We start from the raw sequence: 18180 nt of genomic DNA, 5'->3' as shown, positions 1-18180 counted from the left end.
GCTCCCTGTATAAATAAATATGTATGGTTTCATCTAAGCAGAGCTTGAAGACACTGTTTTAGTCACAGAAGTTGCTGAAGAATTATTTACAGCTTATATACTGTTAATGTTCTTGTGGTTGTTATTTGAAAAGCAGAAGGTTGTTTTGTTAGGGCATTTTTGCCCCATAATTATCTGATTATGAGCTGCTGCCATGTAACCCATTATACAACTGGCTGCTGAACACAGTGTGCCAAAAATAAAAACCTTATTAGTGCTGGTATTGCTTGTTGTTTCTCAGTAGCTCATCAGATTAGACAGATGTAGAATAATATCAGAAGGCAAAATCCAATATTGCAGTTTCTTGTTTTGAGATGATGAGGATAGAAGTCCCTCACACCTACCCTTCTCTGTGAAACTGAAGTGAGGATTCTTGTCAGCTGACACATTCCATCCTTTTCAGATAGCTTCTCACAGGCTAAAACCATGCTGCTCTTAAGATCAAAGAACAGTTCTTTGACTGGGGAACTGTTTAGGGTCACAAATACATTACCATTTTGAAATGATGGACCATATACCTTAAATCTGCAATAGAAAGAGTTAAAGAATGTATGGCACACAGTATATGTTGTCACCAGTATTAAAGCTATTATTTTCCTTTTCTAGTCTACCACCTTGCTGAAGGCATAGAAATACACATCTCTTGCTGACGGTAACTAAAAACAATGCACGAAGGGACACCATTAAATAGAACTATCAGAAAGTAGAAGCTCTACCAGCAAGTGAAGTTCACTGCTGAGATGGAGAGCAAGTAGAACCCAAAAGATTTGAGGTAGAACAAGAAGCAGGTGGTTGTTTCTTTTGCACTTAAAACAAGTTACCAGACATTATGCCTGCAAATCAAGGTCAAAAGAAAAAAAAAATACCCCAGGAGCAGCTGCATCACAGTAAAGGGGAGTGCAGATAGCAGGGGTGTAAAGGCTGGTATATTTAGAATAGTCTTGTAACTCAAGTTACATTGCTGTTTTGACTGGAGTAGAGATGGAGCAATTTTTTATATGCTGGAAGGTATCGGCCGAGAGAAGCAGAAATCCTCTACTGTGTTCATCCTGGTGATGGTCAGTAGCTTTATACAATGGTGCAGAATGAACAGATCTTGTCATGGATGCTGTTTTATTTGGTTCAGTCAGGTGGACCATTTTCACCTCTCTACCCCGACCAAGGACAGGACAGGCCTCTCACTTTATCCGAGCTCTTGAAATACTTCGTCACGGCGCTTCCCCTCGGCACCGGCTGCTGCGGAGGCCCAAACGCTTAAAGACGCCAGGCTCGGGGACAAAGAACGGCAGCTGCTGCCGCCCGGGCCGAGGGCCGGCGCTCCCTGCGCCGCCGCGGCACCTGGGGGGAGACCGCCCACGCACGGCGCCCCGGCAGCCGCCCCTCAGCCGTCCGGCAGCCGCCCCTCAGCCGCCCCTCAGCCGTCCGGCAGCCGCCCCTCAGCCGCCCCTCAGCCGCCCCTCAGGCGACCCGGGCAGCGCGGGGCCCTGGGCCCCTCTCCCGCGCGCGGCCCCTGCTGGCAGCGCCGCAGTTTCTGGAGGGGACTGCGCGCGGCTGCACCGCTGAGCCGGCCGGAGCGAGATGGCGGTGGCACCGTCCGGCTGCGCCGGTACCCGGCCCGGGCTCAGCGGTCGCGGCAGCCGGCGGGCGTCAGGCCGCGAGCCCCGGGGCGGCGGTGCGGAGTGGCAGCTGCCGCAACGCTGCACGGGCGAGTGGGCGGGAGATGCCGAAGCTGCGCGGGGAAGCCTTCTGGAGGGAGACGCTGCGGAGCGCCCACTACGTGGTGGCGCCCATGGTGGACCAGAGCGAGCTGGCCTGGAGGCTGCTGAGCCGCCGCCACGGTGCCCAGCTCTGCTACACACCGATGCTCCACGCACAGGTCTTCCTCAGGGATGCCAACTACCGCCGCGAGAACCTCTACGGCGAGGCCTGTCCCGAGGACCGCCCGCTCATCGTGCAGGTGAGCGCGGCCCCCGCCCCGGCTCGCCCTGTCAGCCCCAGCCCCAGCCCCGGCGGCGGCTGCCGGGAGGAGCTTCCTTGGGCTCACCTTGCGGGGCCGTTCTTGGGTAACGTTGAGGACGCAAGTCAGCACTGCCAAACGCACCCGCGCCGTCCACCTCGCTTGTGCTAATAAATCCATGCGTTTCCCAAATATGCGTGAGTTGAAGGTAGTCAGCCTCATCCACATTTTAATGTGGTTATATAGGATGACAGAAATCTCGTTTTCTTCATCTAAATACCACTGACAGGAATTAGCTCATGAAGATGTACGTTTTTCTGTTTATCCTATGTTTAGCAGATTTGCTGTGTTAGCCACAGGGACCTGGAGCACTGGACTTCTCAAAAAGTTTCAGTCCCCTGCACCTCATCTTGAGAAACAGATCAGAGCTGGTCTTGTAGAGTCAGGGTGTGTCCTGTGTCTGATACCACTCAAGGAGTATCAGAGCTTTTTGAATAGTTTTCTGAAACCCTGAGCTCAGTGTTTAACTATAGAGAAAGGGTGCAAGGAAGATAGGACAGATTTTAAAGCATGTATTGCTTCTGCTTCTGGACTACTGTGTCATGTTCAGGTCCTTCACTCTATCCCAAAGAGGGAAAGTGGCTTGTGGAGCTGGAGGATAATGCAGTGAAAGGCAGTTGTCATGAGCAGAGGAGTGACTGATTTCCACATACGGAGCAGTTAAATGGATGAGGACTCTTTGCTCTGGAAAAGAAGTGTCTCCCTTCATTGAGGGGAGAGATAAGAGAAGCCTGTGGAAGTATTACTGGCTTGAAGATGATGCATGGGAAACAAGTAAGCGTAGTGGTAGTTATAAACTGCAGAATTCGTTGCTGTGGGTTGTACTGGATTCTGAAACATTACATGAGTTTAGAAAGCAAATGAAGGAAAACACTTGAGGGTCTTTAGGTGCTACAAACACACCCTCTGCTTCCAAACTCTGTAAAGACAATTTTTCAGCTTCTACTGTTCTTTAAACATTTTGGTTTTTCTGTCTCAGTCCAGCTTTCATAGAATCATGGAATATTCTGAATTGGAAGGGACACACAAGTCCACAACCCTATACAGGGATAGAACTCACAACCTTAGTTTTATTAGCACCATGCTCTAACCAAATGCATCTTGTACATTTTTCTTCTGTGTGAGATAGTTTCTTTTGACATAGAAAAACACAAGTGGTAGAAATTCAAATTATCTTAGAAAGCTGTGTCACCGATCTTCAGCTCAGTAAGCTGTGTGTTCTGGGTGACACTACCTGAAAGGAACAGTTGCTGTAAGCTTGCTGTGTTACCCTTCTTCCCACTGGTCACTATTGGACATAAAGTACAGAAATAACTAATCTTTGGATTGATCTTGTGCAGCAGTCCTTACCAATTTGGTCACAGAGTCTCAGAATTAGATTAGGCAGAGGTACATCTGAGCTCAACCTGCTCTAAGGACTTTGTTTACTGTGCTAGCATTCTCATTATATGGCATGGTTGGAGGTTTCAGTCATCTCAGAGAAAGCAAATGATTATTTTAATTGGTGTAAGTAATAATTTTATGTAGCTCTGTAGGGTTTAAATAACACCTGCTCAGAAGTGTTTAAATTTTGTTTCAAGTTTATGTTAACACATGAAGGCATTGGTTTTTGTGAAAAATGAATTTTAGAAAATCTGTTTAAAAGCATAAACAAGAATAGTCTGTCTCTGTCCTCTTCAACAAAAAAGCTTCAGATTAACCTATTTTATTAATTCGCTTTTTGCACTGTGCTTTAAATGTAATATTAATTATATTCACTTAAGACTGAGCATTTGACTATAGCCCATGTGTCTGTTTCACATTCCATGGGAATTCATTTTACAGGCAGTTGTGCTTATTGATATCTACAAAGTTTGGGCTGTCTCAAGGCCCAGAGACATTATGGGTAACTCCTTTTTTAAGCACCATCTTTCTGTATTAAAATGCTATAGCAGTTTGTTCTGCTGAGGATTTTAAGAGCTGTTTCCACTTATTCTTGGGTACCACATGTAAAATATTCATCTGATATTTCTTTGCCTCTTGAATGCTCATCTTTCTCATTTTATAGTTTGAAGGTTGAGGATCTTTAGCTGGTAAGTGTCATAGATTTTGTTTGGAGGTTTTTGTTTTTCATAGAATCATAGAATATCCTCAGTTGTAAGAGATTCACAAAGTCCATCTCCTGCACAGAGCAGCCACCAGAATCCTACCAGTGTTGTCCAAATGCTCCTTGAGCTCTGGCAGGTTTAGGGCCATGACCACTGCCCTTAAGAGCCTTTTTCAGTGCCTTACCACCCTCTGGGGAAGAGCCTTTTCCTGGTGTCCATCCGAAACCTCTTCTGACACAGCCCCTGCTATTCCCTCAGTCCTGTCACTGGTCACAGAGGGCAGAGATCGGAGCTGTCCCTGCCCTTTGTGAGGAAGTTTCAGACTTCTACGGAGTCTCCCTCCCCTCTGTCTCTTCTTCTCTATCCTGAACAAGCTGAGTGACCTCAGCCACACCTCATATTGCCCCTCCAGACCTTTCACCATCTTTGTAAGCTCCTTTGGACACTCTCTAATAGCTTTGGATCTTTCTTATATTATGGTGTCCCAAACTGTCCTCAGGGCAGGAGGTGATGCAGCCCCAGTGCGGAGCAGAGCGGGATAATCCCTTCCCCAGCCCAGCCGGACCTGCTGCTCCCCCAGGACACAGCTGGCCTTCCTGGCTGCCAGGGCCCTGCTGACTTGTATTCAACTTGCCATCAACCAGGACCCCCAGGTCCCTTCCTGCAGCACTGTTCTCCAGCCTTTTGTTCCCCTGTCTGTCCATACATGCAGAGTCACCCTGTCCCAGGTTCAGAATAGGCTGCTTTTCTTTGTTAAACTTCATATGGTCGGTGATTCCCTTGCCCTCTGATTGTCAGGTCTCTCTGCAGGGCCTCTGTGCCTCCCAGGGCGTGGACAGCTCCTCCCAATTTAGTATCCTCAGCAAGGTTACAAATGTCAGCAAGGTAACGAGTCATTTATGAAGCTGTTAAAGAGCTCTGGCTCCATCTATGATGGAGCGCTGCGGAACCCTAGTCACGACTAGCCTAATATCATCCCAGTCACTGTAACCCTTTGCACTTGACTCATGTGTTGAACTCCAGTTGTTCACCCATCACAAAATATGTTTATCCAGCTGTGGGTTGGACATTTTGTCCAGAACCATCCTGTGAGAAACAGTATTAAATGCATTGCTGAAATCCAAAAAGTTTACATCACATGGCTTCCCTTGATTGTTTTGAGAAATAGTGTTTGGTATATTAACTGCATATTTGCCTGTTGTCTGTAGTTGGTAGTTGCTTCATAACTACACCATAACATTTTGTCAGTACTTGAAGAAAACTATTCCTGATTATTCCACTTCTCTTTGGTTTTCACAGTTCTGTGCCAATGATCCTGAAGTGTTTGTCCAAGCAGCACTGTTGGCTCAGGATTACTGTGATGCCATAGACCTAAATTTGGGTTGCCCCCAAATGATTGCAAAGAGAGGTATGTGCAAATCTGAACCCTGGGTAAGCAGAGAAATGGCAAATGGTGTTTCAAATGTGAATGTTGGCAGTAAAATATCGAGCCTTGGGGAGGGGCTGCAGTACTACTGAAGTCAGACTTAGTTACACCCAATGTAGGAGGTAATGGTCTGTAGTACCTAAAGCAAAAATTAGATATAATTAATTCTAATTTCTTTTAAGTGACAGCTCCTGTGTCTAGAATATCCTTCAGAAACATTATTTTTAGTAAGAGCTTGATTTTCTTTCTGAGTTTTACTCAAACAGCCTATTTTTTGAAAAACTGCACTTAAAATTGCATCATTCAGACACTTAGGATCTCCTATTTCCCTGATACTTGCACAGAGTTTTTTCACAATAATGTAGAAGAGGATGACACCTGCTGAATCCCTTAGATACTGCATGTTTGAAAATCAGAACCAGTGTTTGAAAATTTTATATCCGTTAAGATGTTGAGAAAATATTCGTTCAGTAACTGCCCATTCTTCTTCTAAAATATCTTTCAAAGACTATTAGGAAATGATTAGTGGTGCAAATAGCTCTTTCGCTCTGATCATCTGTTACCCTAATGGGATTTATTAAATGTCTGGTATAAACCCTTAGAAGTTGGACTTTGAGCTGCCAATATCAACACAGCAGCCTTGGGGGAGTACCAGTGAAGGTACCAGTGTGGGGATTCCTTGTTTATCCTGTAAATCTAGGGTGGCAGGGAGAACAGAATGATCCCACTCTTCCAGCTGGGGCAGGACAGAGCAATTCTGAGGCATATGAGTGTTTGGATCTTTGTGAGAGTTTATAAAAACTGTGCTTCAGGATCTTACTGTTCTGCACAAGTCTGTCATATGCTATTTTATCATAGGTCACTATGGAGCATTTCTGCAAGAGGAGTGGGATCTTCTTCAGAGAATGAGTAAGTATTTAGAGAGGGAATAGGATGAACTAATTATCAAGAGGAGGTTTAGGGATTTGGGGTAAAGTTGTATTTGGGTTTTGAAGGGTCTGTTGCATTTTTTTGTTTGTTTGTATTTTATTTATTTTTTAAATATCATACTGTATTCCAGTGTCACCCTCAAGATACTTGGTGGTATCCCACTGCAAACTCACACTAGATCTGCTGAAAGACTTTTGTACCAGAAATAGACTTCAGGTGAAAATGAGTCAATTAAGTTCCAGTCTCATATGATAGCTTAGTGGCTCTCCAGCTCTAGAAACAGTAGAAGTCCCAGTGCCTTACTTTTTCACTTGAAGTTCTCAGGTGCTGAGAGTCACGTTGCTGCTTCAAGGCGCTGTTGCCCTTTTCTGATTGACTGTACTTTTTCTGTCCAGAGTATAGCAAATTATGCCTTTCTTCTCCTAATCTGTGCAGGTTATCTTCAGGCTATCAGTAGCTGTTGTGAGCAGTATATTTTTTTAAGAAATATATTTGTAACTGATATAAAAATCAAGGTTTTGGTCATCTTCTAGAACTGAGAATGTGCCTTCATCCCACTTCAAAGCAAATGTTGGAACCATGATGTTAGAGAGCCTTATTTCTGTTTGCATTCCCAGTGGTCTGCAGAATCTTGAGTGATGTTTGGTACAAAGGCACTGCTGAGACCCTGGAAAATAAGACAGTGCTTCCTTGCCCAGCATGTAATGTGGCTATTCAGAAATATGCAAGTCAGAATAGCCTCAAGGTGTGAAGAGAACCCAGATCATCTAGTTGGGTGAGAACCCAGACTGTCTAGTAAGAAAGTTGTGTTAGGCTGGCCTCTTGCTCCTTCTTTCCCCAACCGCCTTTAAAATGGTGGAGCACTCTTTTCTGCTTGCACCTGTACACACCTTGCTTGCTCCTTTGAAAGGCTGATGGGAAGTACCTATCATTAGAGCTTGTAGGATTTGAATTAGAAGACAGCGGGTGGCTTTCTACATTGTATATCCAAACTCTGTAAGAAAAGAGAATTTCAGACACAGCATTATTCAGTATTTTCCAGTTGGCTGTCTATGTTAGCTCTCTTTTTGGTATTTTGGTGTTTTGGTATTTTTGTGATTCCATGTACTGTGTAACATGGGAGTTTACCATGTTGTCCTAGATTTCACCCTGACTCTATAACCAACATTTACTACTTGATTGCATCCACAGCCTACCTCACTTGATAAGACTCTGCTTCCCATGGATTAGACTTTACTTAAAATTATTATTTTGGTGATAGTTTGCAAGGAGGCAAAGCACCTTTTAGTGGCAAAGGTAGACAAGCAAGTGTTAATGTTGGAGGAGTACAATAGCCTGATGATAATAAACTTGTATCTTAATTAAGTTTTGAGGGGGTGGTCTTTGAAAGTGAAGGCTTAATGCAGTGGAAGTGTTAGGGCTATTAAATGGGTGACTATTTTATGCCACCTTGTTAGGATGCAGATTTTGTGCTTCACGTGTGTTACTCTTACCTTACTAAACTATGCAGTAAGGATTGCAGAGGACACTGCTGATTTTTGAAGCTGTGAGGACTGCATAGCAGTAACTTCTCAGACTTTTTCCATACCACACCCAGTATCAGATCTTGAGGAGAGCAGACATTTTTCATAGCATTGTGCAGCCCACTTACCTGTCTTTTCAATCTTTCTCAGTTTTACTGGCTAACGAGAAGCTCTCTGTTCCCATCACATGCAAAATCCGCGTTTTCCCAGACATTGACAAGACAGTGAAGTATGCACAGATGCTGGAGAAAGCTGGCTGCCAGGTAAGAAGGCAGCTGCTCCCTCTACTCTTGCACTGGACACATATCTTCGTGTAAAGTATCAGTTCTTGGTATACTGTAGAGATTAATAGGTTGCATTATTTTGCAGATAGGGCAAACAGGATGCAGACAGATTCTGAGCATTAGCAGTCCTAGTCCTAGGTCAGTAGTGTGGTACAGAAGACACAATGATTTTAGCCTCTCTTAATCACTGCACTGTGCAGCATCCTTCACTGTGGTTGAGCATCTCAATCTTCATATAGTGCTGCAGGAGGCAGTGTGAATGCATGAAATCCGCAGTAGTGTAGAAGAAAAAGGGTATCAAAAGGTATCACTAGAAGAAATAGGCAATCTTCTAGGATTTAACTCCAATTGAATTGGAAGAGATTGTCTATAGTTAGAGACAGTACTGACAATATTTGAACCTTCTGCTGAGAAGAAAGCTAGATCAATATATCACAAATTCCACAGTGAATCACAAATGGAATCCAGTGCAAAAGGAAATCTGTAGATTCTCCGGTGATAGAATCTTGCCATGCCATGAAATAGCAAGATGAAAGGAGCTTAAGACCATGCCACCGTAGGTGAGCTGCTGATATCTTTCTGTGTTGCTAAACTCCCTGCACACCCTATGTTGAAGTAGCACCCATGAAGTGTAGGAGTGAAAGGAAATTTTTTTCAGTGGATTTATTCCAGTGGTTCATGCACGTGGAAAGTAAATGTAATTTTGTGTTCCAGCTGCTGACTGTGCATGGCCGTACTAAAGAACAGAAAGGACCACTTGCTGGCGTGGCATCTTGGGAGCACATTCAAGCTGTAAGGTTAGTGAGCAGTACCAGTCTTAGTGGATTCCTGCTGGCACTCTGGATTTTAAACAGAGTGTACCATGGCATTGAAGAGCAAACAAATTTGTGTGACAGGAGGAGAAAATCTGGGTTGACTCTAATTCCCAATTTTATGCATCTCTTTTTTTCATTGGTATAGAAAAGCTGTAAACATTCCTGTATTTGCAAATGGAAACATCCAGTGTCTCAGTGATGTGGAAGAATGCATTCGTAAGACAGGAGTACATGGCGTCATGAGTGCAGGTAAGGAAAATGAACTTTTACTCAGATGAGAATATGAATTGTTTCTTAGTCCCTTAACAGCCCCGTATACATTGATTAAAAACTTATGTCAGATTGACTTGGTGAACAGCTTTGCTTGACAGCTGAGTGGCCATTCTCCCTCGTCTTATACTGGCCATCTCATACCAGGACCAGGAATCACTTAAGATTTGTAAAGAACTGTTATGTCGGACTTGCAGTACCATTGACTCACTGAGCTCAAATCTAACTACTTGACAAAGGCATATGGGGCTCCTGTTGTCCTGGAATATTTTTGTGACATCGGTTAATCAATGGAAGTTTTTTAATGGTTCTAGATGAACTAAGTCCATCTGTGGATTAATATTCCTGCAGGTGCTCCATATCGGGTTGGGACAAAAAAGAATTGTCATAACTTCCTACAGGAAGAGCTAGGATAGGCATCAGAAAGAGTTTTTAATCATTCACACAGTTAAAGAAGGGTTATAGAATCTTGGTTTTTGAAAATACTGGTTAACAAAAGGCTTGTGAAGCCAGTAGAAAAAAGCACAGTGAGAAGCTGTATTTGTGAACTCGGGCCAGACAAATATCAATACAGACATAAGGCAAGATAGCTGTCATTTCAGTATTTAACCATTGGGCAACAAAAGGAGTGATTTCTCTATTTATTAATTGGTTTACTATCTTTGTGTCAAGGTTAGATGCCTTTTTAGAAACTGTATTTTAATTAGATATGAGCTGTTTGGCACAGTTAGGAATTGTATAGTGAAATGTAGTATCCCAAAATCAGGCTAGAGTTTTACAGACCCTGTGTTCTTCTTGAGAGTACATGAGTGGTGGCTGTGGCTGTAGAATCACAAAAGAAATGATAAAACTCCAGAGCAGAGATTTTGGCCTTTGTTTCAATCCTGAAATGAGTATTTCTTTTTGTTCCCTAGAAGGTAATCTTCATAACCCAGCTTTGTTTGAGGGCCGGAACCCATTGGTGTGGGAGATGGCTGAGGAGTATCTGGAGATAGTGCGGAAGTACCCTTGTCCATTGTCATACGTTAGGGCTCATCTCTTCAAGCTCTGGCATCACACGTGAGTATCACCACAGAACTCTTAATGTTTTCAGGGCTCATCCTGCTTAGCAAGTGTCTGGATTTTCTGGACAAGGATTTGTTTGACCAGAATGAGTATGCTGCAAAGTTTTCTTTCCTGGACCTAGCTGGAGAGGGTGTGGACTGAGGCCATTACCCTTAATTTCTTATCTGGGAAACAGGGCAAGGGGAGTGAACAAGATCAGCCAGGGTGGGAGCTCACAGCACACCAGTTGCAATGTGGTAATTGCCCATATGCACACACACACTTCATGGCAAACACAAGTTAATTATCTGTTTGTTCATTGTGAGGCAAAGTGCTGTTGCATTTATTGTAGAGTAAGAGCATGGTTATGGGCAGTTGCTGAGAAGCAGCTGATGCACTGTACATTCATGTTAGCTTATGTCAAGGTGCCTTGGTTGTCTGCCAAGTATTTATCTGGAAGAGACATGTGTGCTTTTCTCTGGACTTACAAAGAAGAACATAAGCTTCTGCCAAAGGCAAGTGAATCAGGAAAGGTGTATAAAATGCTTTTATACAATTATTTTTAGTTGATCGCAGTCTAGATATAACTTGATGTTTGGGATTTGCCTCAGGCTTCAAGTTTACCAGCAGCTGCGTGAAGAATTGGCAAAAGTGAAGACTCTAGAGGGCATCATAGATGTCAACAGGGAGCTGAAACTGCGATGCCAGGTACCAAGATGGGCCCTAATCTCCCAGAACAGCACTGCCTGCACTTGGTGGGAATGTACCAAGTATGTCATAGAGTTGACATCCATTAGTCACTTCTCTGGGACTAACCTTGATATTGCTAGCTTACTACAGTAGCTTCCCCTTCAGCCTGGACAACTTTATGTGGAATAAAGTTGATTTAGAAGTTACAAATATGCTTCAGTTCATCTGTCTTAGTAGATGCTTTTTATGCCTATATGTAACTGTCAATAATTGTTAGCTTAAATTTCAGTTTGTGATTTCCTGGAGTTTGAAGTGTTATTTGGTGTATATTCTTATAACTCCAAGAAGACTGACTGTAACTCTATGCTGCAGGAAGAAATAGCTAATCAGAAAGAAGGAGAAAAGCCAAAAGAAGGGTTGCCTTTTTTCCACTGGATCTGTCAACCATACATCAGGCCAGGGTGAGTTACCTATTTTGATACTTAGAGATACTCATAGGCCTTTCCCACCCATACTGTCAGTATCAGCCATTGATCCACTGAGTCTGTTCTAGGAGCTTACATTAAAAAAAAAAAAAAAAAAAAAAGTCAAGACTGAAGACTTCGGATTATTTTTTATTCTAGTTTGGTTGCTTCCTAGTTATTGCTTTGTTTGTGGGGACTTGGTTCATTTTTTGTATCTTCTGTGGATCCTCCTCAAATTTCTCTCTCTCTGGAATGTAAAAATCAGGAATCCCACTGCAGCTCAGAAGAAGAATGTGATGTGCAGTGAATATGCTACCTGACAGTGCTTGATTGTTACATGCAACATGAATGTTGCTGGTAACTGCTATGGTAGCAAAGATAAGAACTAAATTGTATTCTGTAAAGGATGCTTGTAATGTATGGACAAACTTTGCAGATAGTTTATTCCTCGTCTGCTGAAAATTGGGCTGAAGAAGAGAACACGTGTGTCAAGATTAATACTTCTTAAGTAAATACTTTAAAAATACTTAAGTTAAACCTTTAGTTGACCAACTTTAATTGGCTTTCCAACTGATATATCTGATAAGTGTGTCTGTTATTAACTGTCAGTGTTAACCAAAAAAGCCAGGTTTTTCTATCCCATTTCTGAGGGCAACTGACACTTCATTGTATCCATGACAGAAAGGCTTATGGTTTACCCAAATTTCTGTAAACCAAAATAATGATCAGGGAGCAGCTACTTCATCCTTCCAGCCAACTTATGACAAAATTCACTGTTTCAGGCCAAAGGAGAGATGCAGGGAGAATGGAGAGAGTGGAACTGAAAAAGGTGTGCGAGGGAAACGTGCTCTGGAAGAAGAGGAAGATGGAAATTCTGAGCTTCTGTCAAAGAATAAACAAAAAAAGAAGTTAAGAAATCCAAATAAAAGCTTTGATCCATCTTTAAAACGTAAGTTCCGTTTATTTGCATAAATGTATGAAGAGTTGCTGATGCCACCTTTGACATAACTTGCCACTAAGAATTTTTCTGGCTTGTGAACTTGTAGAAATTTCTTGAAAAAGAGGGGAAATTGTTGCTATTGAAATTTCAGTAGTGGGCAACATGATTCAAATAATGTTCACCAGTAAAGGAAACAAGGATCAACGTAGTAGGTGACTGATTCTCTCTAACCATCCTTTTAAGATCAAAATAGTTTACAAACTAAACTGCAACTGTCACTAGCATTTGAAATGGAAATTTTTGTATGAATTTCAAGCTGATGTCTTCCTGTTTTACGCATGACTTGAGAGTTAAAATTTTCAGTGTTTAGATTTTAGCATAGAGGCACTTGAAAATTCAAAGTATTTTTACCTTTGCACTGTTATTTGAGGTACTGTATTTTTATTTCAAAAATACTCTCTGGCTAGAAAAGCACCAAGCCTTTCTGGTGTTTTTTAAACATTTCTTCCACATAAAAATACCATTGTATTCAATCAATTGGATCAGCTTTTTCTCTCTCTCTCTCTCTTTCTCTCTCAGCCAAATATGCAAAATGTGATCAATGTGGAAACCCTAAGGTAAGTTACAGTACAAGTGTCCATAAAAACATTTCCTTTAAGTGGAAATTAAATGACCCCGTAGGGATCAGTCGCACAATGTCTGGACGGGGAATAGGGGGCACATGGTGTGTCTCAGGGGTCTGCACTGGGACCAGCACTGCTCCGTGTCTCCATCACTGGTGTGGACAGTGGGAGCAAGGGTGTCCTCAGCACATTTGCAGATGACGTCAAGCTGAGTGGAGTGATGGCACACCTGAGGGACAGGGCCACGCAGAGGGACCTGGACAAGCTCAAGCAGTGGCCTGTGGGAACCTCTGAGGTTTAACAAGGTCAAGTGCAAGATTCTGCACTTGGGTCAGGGCAATCATGGTATCAAATCCAGGCTGGGGGGATGAACAGATTGAGAGCAGCCCTGCCCAAGACTTTGGGGTGCTGTTGAATGAGAGGCTGGTCATGACTCAGCAATGCATACTCACAGCCCAGAAAACACCTGTGTTCTAGGCTGCATCAAAAGCAGCATGGGCAGCAGGTCAAGGGCGGGGGGATTCTCTGCCTTTACTCTGCTGAGACCCCCACCTGGCGTACTGCGTCCAGCTCTGGGGCCCGTGGTACAGGAGACACACAGAGCTTTTAGGGCAGGCCCCATGCAAAGATGATTAGGGAATGGAGTCCCTCTGCTGTGGAGACAGGCTGAGACACTGGAAGATGTTCAGCCTGGTGAAGAGAAGCCTCTGGGGAGCCTCACTGCCCCTTCCAGTGCCTGAAGGGAACTTAAAAGAAAGACAGCAATGGACTTTTTAGCAGGGCCTGTTGCAGTAGGACAAGGAGTGAGTGGATCCAAACTAGATATGCCTTGGATTAGAAGTAACTTTTATGGTGAAGCAGTGGCCCAGGTTGCCTAGAGAGGTTGTGGATGCCCAATTCCTGGAAACATTCAAGGTCAGGGTGGACAGGGCTCCAAGCAACCTGGTCTAGTTAAAAATGTCCCTGCTCTTTGCAGGGGGCTGGAGTAGATGACCTCTAAAGGCTCCTTCTAACCCAAACTATTCTATGATTCTGTTATGTTATTCCAAATCCTAAGGTAGGTGCGTGCCAGTGCCCAGTCACACAGGTGCATGCCAAGTCCTTCTGATAAGTGTGTGTGTGGAGGAAAGTCCACACCTGGGCGAAAGCTTTTTAACCAGTAACTGTAACTGATCTCTGAGGTTGAAGGTGTTGCACAAAAATTCTGAACATACATAGGTTTTTTGAGAGAATTTGCCTTCCTTTCCAAAAAAGTGCAGTTCTGCTGCTGCTGAGGGTATTTATTTATAGCTATGACAGTTGAGTTAATTGAACTTCCCAAGATATCTTGGAAACAAATCTCCAGACTTCCACACGTGGAATACGCATGACCTGCATATTTTACTATGAAATGAAAAACAAACCCCTCTTAACTATAGTTAGTGATAGGTAGAGTTTTTCTGCAATGTGAAAAATTGAATAACTGGTGTGGTTTCTAGTGTACTAATAAAAATACTTGAAATGTCATCGCAGTTCAGCCTGCAGTGTCAGGCAGCACCTGCAGCTCTGGTTTCTGTTGTGTTTAGATCTCTGCCTTTATCAAAACAAGCATAAGCATCTTCTCATCCTCAGTCCTGCCTATGCAGCAGATTAACATTGCCTTTCACTATTAGCAATGCAAAATGAGGCAGCTGGTTTTACAGGTTCTGTATTGAAATTTCAAATATTTTTATATTCGCAAAGAGTTCATTTTGCTTTTGCTTGTTTATTTTTTCCTTGGGGAACACAGTTTTTTGCTTGACAGGGTGGTGTTGCTGAGCTGTGTGAGCAAAGTGTATTTATTGCTGCTAATATAGCTATAAAGCAGGGTGTAAGAAATAAGTAATTTTGTGTTCTACCTTAAAAATTACCATTACACATCAGGGGGAGGGGAGCCTGCAACACAAGCATCTGATGTTGCTCTGTGTCGTAACAGTGTTACTGCAGCGAAGCAGTGGCTGCCAGCTGGGCTCAATTTGAACCTGCAGCTATTGAAAAAAAAAGGGATTTTTTTTGCTGTGTTCATTATTGGGAAAGCATTGAGCATTGGGCTGGCCTGCTTTCGAAGCCATCCTGTTTCATAGCTAATCCACGTGACATCCATCACTTGGTGCATAAACCAGGATTGTCTGCACCAGGGCTTAGACTTATTTTTGTTTTGCTCTTGCATCACTGTAATGTTGCAGGTAGCTCTTAATCTTCTGATTAGGCCTGTATTTTTTTTTTTCCTAGATTATGTGTTTCTGAGCTATGTCATGAAATAGGGTGGGAGGGTGGGATTATGGAGAAGAAGAAGGAGAAGGAATTAAACTAAAGCGTCCCTAAACATGAAGCATTTTCTGACTGGAGTGGAGGGAACCACGCTAAAGAACATCAACCCCCTTTTCTAAAATGTGTGTGAGCAAAGTACCCCAGAGACCCAGGATCGTATTGCCACATCATCAATTAGCCAAGACTCAGCTGCTGCTGTCCCCTAAGGGTCATACATTATACTTTAATAAATATGCAGGTGTATTTTAAGATGCAAGTAGAGAAGTAATTCTGGTGGGAACATATTTTAGGCATAGCTGCAGATGGTAGCACTGTGTTTGATGTTGCAGAGAGCTAGAGCAAGCTGACCAGCACCAAACATGTTCATGCTTGTTCCAGAGTGCTTATGGCATGTGCCTGCTTGTGGTGGGTAACTCGGGCTGCCCAACAAGCTATGGAGGTTGCACAAGTTGAATGTGGATTTTTTTTGGTTAGGGTTTGCTTAGGGTTTTGTTGTTCTTTATGTGGATAGCTCCCAATATGACATCAACTCCATCATCTTCATTAGGCTGAGAACATGGTTTTTTTCCAATGATCTGAAAGTGCAGAGCTGTATTGTTACTTATTATAGTAAACAGTAATAATTTTATTTTCACTGACACAAGTTTCTTTATCCTTTTATCCCAACCCAGGGCAATAAATGTGTGTTTAATATGTGCCGAGGATGCTGTAAGAAAAGAGCATTCAAGGAGGTAGCAGATTGTCCAGGTAAGTGGACAGTCTGGCCTTACCTAGCAAACATCTCATCCATCTCCCATTTTATATACAGTATATTCATTGCTTTAATCTTGGGGTTATGGGGGAGTGGGTGGGTGTTAAAATCAACATACTACCTAAAATCCTACATGCTATCTAAAAGTTTATAGCACCATTTTAAAAGACTGCTCTTCCTTCTCTATATGTCATTGCTTCTGCTTCTGGGATGCAGTTTCCAGTCTGTGAAGAGCCATTTTTATAAGGAATAATTCTGTTTACCACTGTAGTCATCTCATTACAGGATTTTGGTTTGGGGTTTTTTCCCCTTTTGCTTTTTCAGGTCATGGATTACTTTTTAAGACCAAGTATGAAAAGTCCCTTTCATGGCAGCACAGTCAAAGAGGAATTCAAACCCCAGAGATCAGTCAGAGAGGAGATGCAGAGGTGGGGGAGAGGGCAGTGCTGAAGGAGGCTGGTGACAGTACAGGGTGAAGCTTTGGAAATGAACAGTCCAAGAGCTCCTGCCAGACCACTACTTCCCTGGGCCAAAGAATGTGTCATCTCCAGCTCATTGTCAGCTGTGTGAACTTGTTCCACACTATTAATTTCCGGAAAAGTTTTATTTAAGTAAAAAACTGCTTACTCAGGGAATTATCCTCCATTTGAAATAAAAGAGATGCAATTAAATGTCTTATGCTGTATTTGAAAGACTGAAAATGCTGCATTTTTGGGTGGAGGCAATTTCTGTAAGCTGTCATTACACTCTGCCTCCTGTGTGCTCATTAACCATTCACGTTGTGTTTTTAATATTGGGGCCTAAATTGATTGTATTAGAACAGCCTTCTGGTATGCCAAAAATAGCAATGTTAGTGACTTCCTCACTAACAGAAAATGTGTCAAATGTGTTAGTGTTTTAGTAGGCCACATTTTTAATGCAGAAAGAAAAGCAGCAGTACTTGGAAAATGTGAGTGTAAAACTAAGATTTTGCTATATATCCACATTAACAATTATTAGTTTCTTACAGTATGATGAAACTTAACAGTCTTCCATGAGCCAAAGATTGGGGCAGGATGAAATCTCTATTTTAACAGAGAGGGTTGTCTAAAAATGTGGGAAGTTGGAACCAAATCCACGAACATTTCCCTGCTCAAGGGCTCATACTCCATTATGTGGACATTTGTCCTTCACGTGTGATCAATTCTGAGAGGCATGTGACAAAACAAGATGCAGGTCCTACACATGCCTTTTTTAAAGATGGGAACTTGAAACCACCTCTCCCACCTCCTGTGGAAATAGTCCACTTCTTCCCTTGCACAGGCATACATGTTAAACCTGTCAAGTATTCTGAGTTTCTTGGTCTGTTGCCCTCTCCTCTAGTAAACCTAAATATTCATGATCCTAGAATTTCAAACTGTTTAATTGACTTCTTCCCATTTAAGGTTTCTCAAAAAAATCAGAAAGCTCAGTCATTCTGCTCAAAGTCTGCAAAGATGAAACAGCTGGTTCCAGCACAAGAGACCTGGGGCTGAGAGATTTGGCTTATCTTCTTACCCACACAGAGAGATTTTTATCACACCTTCCTCTCACAAATACAGTCTCATCACAGAATCACCAGTGTAAAGGAACAATCAAGGTGGCTTTAGGCTCTTAAATTCAAGAGGGGCCTTACACATTAGTATTTAAGGTATATTTGTCCCTCCCCCCATGCCAAGGCATTACTTAACAAGCACAGTGGAGAAACGCAGACAGACCTTATCTTGTTTGCTCCTGTCTATGGCATGGCTGGAGGTTGCCACATTCCTGACCCAGGGCTGGAAAACTGCTCAGTTTGGCACTGCCACACAGATCCACCTCTGTGCATCCAGCTACAAATCTCCGCACCAATGGAAAAAAGTTTCAACCTGAACTTTCAACAGCCATTCAGTTACTAAGGCAAAGCTGTCCAGTGATCCATAGCTCACTAACCAATGCTTGTGAACTCGGAGGTCCAATTACAACATGAG

The 18180-nt window shown here is 42.9% G+C and overlaps 1 protein-coding gene across 3 annotated transcripts; it reads left to right on the top strand.

Annotated features, from left to right (window-relative positions):
* Window positions 1-1637: 1637 nt before the first annotated feature.
* DUS1L (dihydrouridine synthase 1 like) lies at window positions 1638-16867 on the top strand. Of its 3 annotated transcripts, XM_033076670.2 has the most exons (13): window positions 1682-1996; window positions 5443-5551; window positions 6428-6478; window positions 8173-8285; window positions 9021-9103; window positions 9267-9370; window positions 10306-10450; window positions 11047-11143; window positions 11498-11586; window positions 12372-12538; window positions 13109-13146; window positions 16113-16188; window positions 16517-16867. In XM_033076670.2, the coding sequence occupies exons 1-13, from the start codon at window positions 1760-1762 to the stop codon at window positions 16666-16668; spliced, it is 1461 nt and encodes a 486-aa protein (XP_032932561.1). In that variant the 5' UTR covers window positions 1682-1759; the 3' UTR covers window positions 16669-16867. The 3 variants fall into 3 exon arrangements, with proteins under 3 accessions (XP_032932560.1, XP_032932561.1, XP_032932562.1); XM_033076669.2 differs by having other exon boundaries at window positions 1638-1996; window positions 16113-16609; XM_033076671.2 differs by having other exon boundaries at window positions 8233-8285; window positions 16113-16609.
* The last annotated feature ends 1313 nt before the right edge of the window (window positions 16868-18180 follow it).

The sequence above is a fragment of the Catharus ustulatus genome, chromosome 20 (assembly GCF_009819885.2).
Source record: "Catharus ustulatus isolate bCatUst1 chromosome 20, bCatUst1.pri.v2, whole genome shotgun sequence".
NCBI classification, from domain to species: Eukaryota; Metazoa; Chordata; class Aves; order Passeriformes; family Turdidae; genus Catharus; species Catharus ustulatus.
This window is presented reverse-complemented; position numbering and strand designations above follow the sequence as displayed.

Bases quoted from the DNA above. Each gene is read 5' to 3' on its own strand.
- DUS1L (XM_033076669.2), top strand. From the start codon at position 1,760: ATGCCGAAGCTGCGCGGGGAAGCCTTCTGGAGGGAGACGCTGCGGAGC. The intron at 10,451-11,046 runs GTGAGTATCACC...GATTTGCCTCAG, and splicing joins TTCAAGCTCTGGCATCACAC to GCTTCAAGTTTACCAGCAGC. The intron at 11,587-12,371 runs GTGAGTTACCTA...TCACTGTTTCAG, and splicing joins CAACCATACATCAGGCCAGG to GCCAAAGGAGAGATGCAGGG.